The sequence below is a fragment of the Crotalus tigris genome, unplaced genomic scaffold (assembly GCF_016545835.1).
Source record: "Crotalus tigris isolate CLP2741 ecotype Arizona unplaced genomic scaffold, ASM1654583v1 scf7180000022970.308977840:1548163, whole genome shotgun sequence".
Taxonomy (NCBI): Eukaryota; Metazoa; Chordata; class Lepidosauria; order Squamata; family Viperidae; genus Crotalus; species Crotalus tigris.
This window is the reverse complement of record NW_024099557.1, coordinates 1,455,398-1,463,210: the sequence shown is the minus strand read 5'-3', so window position 1 is coordinate 1,463,210 and position 7,813 is coordinate 1,455,398. Positions and strand designations below refer to the sequence as shown.

Here is a 7,813-nt window from a genome sequence, read left to right as displayed (position 1 = left end):
ATGCGGCACTGCTCAAACAGCTGTCTATCTTTTACAGTATCCCTCTGGGACCGACATGCACACAGAATGATTTGCTTCTCAGAAATATCTCAGCATTGGGCTAGATTTACAGCGGTAGGCAACCTTGGCTCTTTCATGATTCGTGAACTTCAACTCCCAGAATTCCTGAGCCAGCCATGCTGAGGGGAAAGGGAGAGGTTTCCAAGCTGAGCCATGCTGGCTCTGGAATTCTGGGAGTTGAAGTCCATCGGTCATAAAAGAGCCCAAGGTTGCCTACCCCTGACCCTTTCCCATACTAAATCCCACTGAAACAGGTCTACCTAACCTCCTTCCTCCAAGGTTCTCTACAGCTACAGTCCAACCATCTTCTCAAAGATAGGAGACAGGTGGTGGTTATCTAATAACAGTGTTGGGTCTAAAAATGGCCTCTTGAGGAGGAGGCAAACCACCATAACTTTCAAGGTCGGAGGCGCTACCTCTTCCGTCAGTGTGAAAAACACTACAGCAAGGACCCAACCTCCCTGCCACTTTCAAGGCCCAAGGGACGCCAGGGCCAGCAGACGGGTGGTTGAGGTAACACCACAGAGAATCCTGTCCATTTCCTCAGGAATCAACAGCTCAGACTCTTCTCAGTTCACACCCAGAAGATCGAGCTTCAAAGCGCCTCAGCCTTGGGGCAGAGTGACTTCATCTACCGGTGAGCTAGAATATTTCTCACAGTCCAGTAGATAGTCCTCTGGCCTATCCCGATCCAAGCAGGGACTGGGACCTCCTAAGCCAGTGGTTCTCAACCTGTGGGTCGGGACCCCATTTGGGATCGAATGACCATTTCACGGGGGTCGCCAAACAACACAGTCCGCCATTTCCCCCCCCCCTTTTCCTTAGCTGTGCTACTCCCTTTTATTCTATTGAATAGAGTCTAATTCTATTGGTTTTCAAAAGCCAATAGGAATTGTCCAGGCTGTCTCTGCCCTGCTGAGCCCGCCAAAAGTCCCATTCTGCAAACGGTGCTGCACCAGTTGAGTAGTCCTCGACTTACGACCGGTTGGGGGTCGCGGCATTAAAAAGGTTGAGAACCACTGTCCTAAGCAGAGCCACTGGATAGTTATCTGTGGATGCAGTAAAGATGGAGAAGTACTGAGGTTTCTCCACCCACAAGGGAGTCCCTAATATGGGTCCTTATCTAGGTTTAATCAGGCTCACTCTTGAGTCTTCTTCCAATAGCACTCCAAGAGTCTCTTCTGGCACGTTCTGGAATTTCCTAATGGTGAGAGCAATCAACCAATGGAATAGCTTGCCTTCAGAAGTTGGGAGTGCTCCCTCACTGGAGGCCTTCAAAAAGAAACTGGACAGTCACTGGTCTGAAATAGAGGGTCTCCAACTCGGGCAGAGGGTTGGACTAGAAGACCTTCTAGGTCCCTTCCAACTCTATTATTCTATGTCTAGCTCCTCAGAAAACCAAGGGGTAATCCAAGATTAGCACAGAGGAGAAGCCGCATAGGGACAGTATAGTCCAAGGCCCAAACCTCTGCCCAATTCAGATGGCAACTAGGGCCGAATTGCCCACCAGATCCTTGAGGAAAACCCTATAGCAGGCAACTTTAAGACCTGTGGACTTCAACTCCCAGAATTCCCCAGCCAGCCATGGGTCTTAAAGTTGCCAAGGTTGGACACCCCTGCCCTATAGAGTCCATCACTTGCTTGAAGTGGGCCAGATGATTTGTTCCTGCAGGGTGAGCAAAACCGAACCAGAAAATGAACTATCCCTGGCAAGGGACTGATGTTCACGTCCTCCACCACCAGATGATGTCACAACTGCCCGTAGACAAAAACAAGACCCAATGTGCAGCCATCCAGATGTGTCGGGCCAGGGATCACTTGGGACACATCCATGGCTGCTACGGAGGCCACCAAGTCCAGTGTGGCTCTTCGCTCAATGTCACCAGGTGGAAGACTAAGTACCAACAGCCCAGGGACTTTACTAGTAGCCCAGCAACGGAAACCAGCAGCCCAGGTAGAGACAATGCAGGGTTGCAAGGAGAGTGGTTCACCAGCAATAATCCCAACTGTTCCATAGAACTAGACTTCAATCAGTGGGTCTCACATCCAGTTATATGTGGCAGAGCCTACAACAGGGGTCTTCAAACTTGGCCCTTTTATGACTTCATGGACTTCAACTCCCAGAATTCCTCAGACATGCTGGCTGAGGAATTCTGGGAGTTGAAGTCCACAAGTCCTAAAAGGGCCAGGTTTGAAGACCCCTGGCCTACAAGGACAGCCACTCCCCTCATGGGCTCTCAGCTGATGCAAAATCTGAAACCTGGGTGGGCATAATTTCGAGAGAGATGCTCCCCCACTCAGGGCCCACCCAAGTCTTGGTTAAACATGGCACCTGCATCCATATATTACTAAAACTTTCAGGTTTCTCTGCTTGTAACCATCAACTGGGCAAAAGAGTGCATCCTAGGGCAGGGGTAGGCAACCTTGGCTCTTTTATGACTCGTGGACTTCAACTCCCAGAATTCCTGAGCCAGCATGGGAGAAACTTCGGCCCCTTCATGACTGGTGGACTTCAACTTCCAGAATTCCTGAGCCAGCCACACTGAGGGGAAAGGGAGAGGTTTCCAAGCTGAGCTATGCCGGCTCAGGAATTCTGGGAGTTGAAGTCCACGAGTCATAAAAGAGCCAAGGTTGCCTACCCCTGTCCTAGGGCAACAATTAATCGAACCAACTTACCTCAAAGGGGCTAACTGACAGAATGAGTCCAAAATCTGGAGCCTGGGACTCCCGTGGGATTGAAATTTGGCAAAGTTGCAGCTGTTTCAGCGCTGCCATGTCCAGCTGAGGTCATATGATTGTCATGGGCATATCCTGGCTCTCTTTCCCACTTCTCTCTGCCCGCTGCAGCCAATTGGCGGGTGGTAAGGGGCAATTGGCTGCATTGGACCCACAGCTGAAATCTGATTTTTTTTTTTAAGGTTCTGGACGATGAGGAAAGGATGAAGGAGCGGCTCGGATGCCTGCTGGCTAGGTAGGACTGGCTGGGGGTGCTGGTGGTTGAACCCCTCTTCCCCCCTTGCAGAGATGTCGAAATGGAGAATGGGGAACAGAGGTGTGCTCAGCAGATCCCTTTGTTCTCCCTTCCCCCCCAGCAAAGTGACAGGCAGATCTGTGGGTCAGGTGAAGAGGAAGCTTCATTGGGACAAGGTTGAGGGCTGGGTGGGGAGGGGAAACGGCCCCAGACTATATTACACGTGGAAAGAAGGCTGACCCCACGGCTCACAGCTTGTCCAGCAGTGTCCAAGCTTGGCAGTTTTAAGACCCCTGGGCTTCAATTCCCAGAATTCCCTAGCCAGCCATGCTAGGGAATGCTGGATGGCTGTGGAATTCTGGGAGCTGAAGTCCACAAGGCTTAAAGTTGCCAAGGCTGGACACCTCTGGCCTAGTCCGTGAAAATATTCTCAAAGGGGGCAGCCTTAATGCACACCAACGGGGGCGTTCCAAGGCAACAGCCACAGCCGAGGGCCGAGTGGGAAAGTAGAAGGCTGAACAATGGACAATGCTTTCAGGCAGTGAAGCTGACGTTCCAAATGAAGGCCACTCCCAGGGTCTCATCATACCCGCCTCTGCTCGTCCCGGTCCATTGCTCCTTCCTCTTATGTCAGAATACACAGATCTAATCCTAGACTCAAACACCCATCCACCCCCCGGACTGTGAATGCCCAAGGACTTGGTGGGGGAAGTCCCTGCTGCAAAAGATCCCCCTTAATCTTCATCAGCTCCCTGGGGGACTGGGCCAGCCTGTCTCTCCCGACCTAATCGACCTTATGAAATTGTCGCTGTGGAGGAGGCAGTGCTCCAGCTGTTGCCTTGAGCTCTTGAAGGGCATCTAATCAGGAAGTGAACAAGTAAATAAATAAGAACCCGTAATAAATAAGTCAACAAATAACAAGGGGGGGTCCAGACTTTGGGCATACAGAGTAGGGATAGGGAGCTATGACCCCTTTAAGGACTGTTGGACTTCAACTCCCAGAATGCCCTAGCCAGCATGACTGGTTGGGGAATTCTGGGAGTTGAAGTCCACTGGGCCTTAAGGGGGCCACAGCTCCCCACCCCTGCCTTAGAGGGGAGCAGCCTTGCTGAATAGTAGAAACAAAAGCCAATTCTCCTCCTTGCCTGCACCCCCAAAGCAGACCAAGCCAGTGTCCAATTGCACCCCATAGCTACTGCTCAGGAAAGTCAAGGGAACCACACCTCTCAGTGAATCGACTTCACTTTTGTCACAAAGATGGACGAAGCCCTCTTGAGAAACTCGTCCTTCTTCATGGCCGCGCTGGCCTTCCTCTCCAACAGCGCCCGGTCCATAGCCATCGCCAAGCAGTCCGGCCTGAGCTTGGATCCGGCCTCCAAGCAACGGATGGGAGGAGAGACGTCGGCTAGGTGGAGAGCATCCTCCAGCGTGCCCAGCACGGCCGTGCAGACCCTTTTGTCGGCGGCGCCCGAGCCATTGTCGAGGGCATCGTAAAGGCCGTCGGCCTTGGCCAGGAACTCCAGAAGGATCAGGCAGGTGAGGACCCCGTAACGGAAGATGTCGAAGGGCACCACTTCGTGGTCCCGGCAAGAGACCTTCTGCAGGAGGGGCTGCAAGGTCTCGTCGGAGGCCCCCCGGTCTTGGCACAGCAGTCGCAGCAGCTCGCTGTAGGTCTTCCCATCCATGCCGGCTTTCTTGCCCTCGACTCCAGCACCGAGGGCATCGTAGGCGGAGTGGACGTTGTTGTTAAAGGCTGTCCTGATGGAAGAGGGGGTGGGGTGAAATGAACAATATTAAGGGATGGTCTCAAAGCCCTCGGAGCTACAAAGGCCTAAAGCAGGGGGTCTTCAAACTTGGCCCTTTTTTGACTTGTGGACTTCAACTCCCAGAATTCCTCAGCCAGTTGTTTCAGCCATTTTTAAGTCAAAAGTCAAAAAAGGGTTTGGGGGTGCTTGAAAGTTGCCTAACAACTATTTCCTGTATTTTCGAAGAAAATTTCCCAAACACTCCAGACAGCCATTCTTGTACCTAATAAAGAGATATTTCAGACTCAAATTGAGGTGTTTTGAGTTTGAAATGGTTGGAAACTAAATATTTTAAACACACACTATCGATGAAAAGGTTTCAAGTTGTATAATGATTATAGTTATTGTTACTGCTTTTCTCACACAGTGTTTTTTGTAATGCAGGGGTCTTCAAACTTGGTTTTTATGACTTGTGGACTTCAACTCCCAGAATTCCTCAGCCAGGCACGCTGGCTGAAGAATTCTGGGAGTTAAAGTCCACAAGTCATAAAAGGGCCAAGTTTGAAGACCCCTGTATGTAATGCAATGCAGGGCAATTTAATTTTAACTGGGAAAAGCAAAGAAATTGTGAACTTAATTTTAGTTTTAACTTTAGAAAATGGCATAAGCTTTGCTGAGCTTTTCTATGCGTCCCATGATTCTGATCAATTATGCTTACTTTATGTGACAACTAACAATGTCAGCTGACAAAAGTCTTATATTTTGTTTTATTCATACATTAACATATGGTAGAATTATTTTAATTGTTATTTCTACACATTAAAAAATGGGAGACTGCCCAGGGAAAACACATTTCATTTGCGTCGTGCCAAGAAAAATATGCTTGGAGTAGACATATTTGTGACTCGGCTTTGGCCAAAAGTAATTCAAGTAAAAAGCAGAAGATTAAAGAAATTAGCTATGATTTAATCTGGAGAGGTGGCTATCAATAAAAATTAATATTATTCACAGAAACCCTGGATCATGGTTCATAAAATACTGTACTTCATCGAAGGATACTGGTGTTTATGCAAATGGTGAGATGAAGGGGAATATTTCTGGATTACAGCTAACAAATTCTATTGAATTTCTTCCAACTCTAATCTTTAGCTTTTCCTGTAAGATGCAAAAGCAAGATATTTTATTCTGTAAATTTTCTTTGTTAATAAATCTAGTTCTCTTTTCTTTCTTCACTTTTCCTCGTGCTTCTTTTAGAATTTTAAACATAAAAACCATCTAACAGTCTTGAGTGGTTGATGTAATATTTCCCCTTTATACCCAAATATTTAGCATATTGAAAATTGAAGTAAAATGTCCTTAGTCACTGACTATGCTTCCCGTTTCCTCATTTATTAAGATGTAATACTTTTAGCTGATTATACTGCAATTCTTTATGATTAACCATGTGATTGAAACCATACATTATTTTAAATAATGTTTTGTAACATATGCAGTATAATTGTAAAATGGGTGAATCATTGTGCTTCGTAGGAAGAGAGCTGGTAGCAAAAAAAAAAAAAAAATCAGGAGGGGGTGTGGTAGCATCTTTTCTGAATAACACATTTTATTAACGGCACCAGCTTTTGTGAGATGAACCCTCACTTCATCAGATATGTAGAATGACTGGCTACAGAGGTAGGCAACCTTGGCTCTTTTATAACTCGTGGACTTCAACTCCCAGAATTCCTGAGCCAGCCACGCTGAGGGGAAAGAGAGAGGTTTCCAAGCTGAGCCATGCTGGCTGAGGAATTCTGGGAGATGAAGTCCACGAGTCATAAAAGAACCAAGGTTGCCTATCCCAGGGCTAGTCTGATGGAGGATTTAAATTGGCCAAAATGGGCTACAACATCCGAGATTTGTAGCCTACCAGACTCCAGATCAGTGGTTCTCAACCTGTGGGTCGGGACCCCATTTGGGGTCGAACGACCATTTCACGGGGGTCGCCAAACAACGCAGTCCGCCATTTTTTCCCCCTTTTCCTTAGCTGTGCTACTCCCTTTTATTCTATTGGCTTTGAAAGCCAATAGAATAGACTCTCTTGAATAGAGTCTAATTCTATTGGCTTTCAAAAGCCAATAGGAATTGTCCAGGCTGTCTCTGCCCTGCTGAGCCCGGCAAAAGTCCCATTCTGCAAATGGTGCTGCACCAGTTGAGTAGTCCTTGACTTACGACCGGTTGAGTAGTCCTTGACTTACGACCGGCTGGGGGTCGTGGCATTAAAAAGGTTGAGAACCACTGCTCCAGATGGACCTCCGGGGCACCCAAGTTTAGCCCAAACCGACAATTAAAATGCAGTCAAAGTTCCTGGCTCAGTACAATCGTTATTTCCATGTCCTTGCTGTGCCTCCCACGCCCCCCCCAGCTCCATGCTTGGCCGCTTTAAAGAAAAACTACATTTCCCAATGAGCCCCGCGGGCGGGGTCGCCCCGTTGCATCGTTGGGGATCGTAGTTCTGCCCCTCGCATGCGGGACTCTTCGCGCCCACCTGTGAGAATGGTGGGCCAGGCCCAGATACCACAAGGCCCGGTCGAGACTCAGCTGGCGCTGGCGGTCCCCGCCGTCCGACAAGGCCTCCGTCGCCGTCTCTGGGCTACTCTGCATCAGCTTCTCGAAGTAGCCGGCCAGGAAATCGACGGGTTTTTCAGGCCGGGCTTCGAGCACTTTTAGGAGAGCCTCTCGCACCATGTCGGTCACGCCGGACTGCAGGAGGAATTCCGCCTCGCCTTCGGCGACGCCGTTCGCTGACAAGGCCGACCGGCTCTGATCTGTCCCGGCTGGTGCCGCCGCCGCCGCAGGGGACGAGCGCCTCTTCTCGTTGGCCGCCATTTTGGTTGAGGGCACTGTTTCTCGCAGGCTGCCATCCCGACTGAGGTCCGTTCGACCGCCATCTTAAGTGAGGGCCCCCATTTTCGACGCTCCTTCCCTCCCCGGGAGCGCCATCTATAATTTTTCCTGGTAGCCAACCAGAGACCGGTATGAGGTCATGAATCTGCGCCGA

At 49.3% G+C, this 7,813-nt stretch overlaps 1 protein-coding gene across 1 annotated transcript; it reads right to left on the bottom strand.

The window, feature by feature from the left end:
• Positions 1-2,588: 2,588 nt before the first annotated feature.
• Positions 2,589-7,776, bottom strand: TPGS1 (tubulin polyglutamylase complex subunit 1). Its single transcript, XM_039319306.1, has 2 exons — positions 7,301-7,776; positions 2,589-4,789 (listed from the first exon to the last, which is right to left on the bottom strand). Exons 1-2 carry the CDS (start codon positions 7,639-7,641, stop codon positions 4,258-4,260), a joined length of 873 nt encoding a protein of 290 aa, XP_039175240.1. The 5' UTR covers positions 7,642-7,776; the 3' UTR covers positions 2,589-4,257.
• Positions 7,777-7,813: the final 37 nt, after the last annotated feature.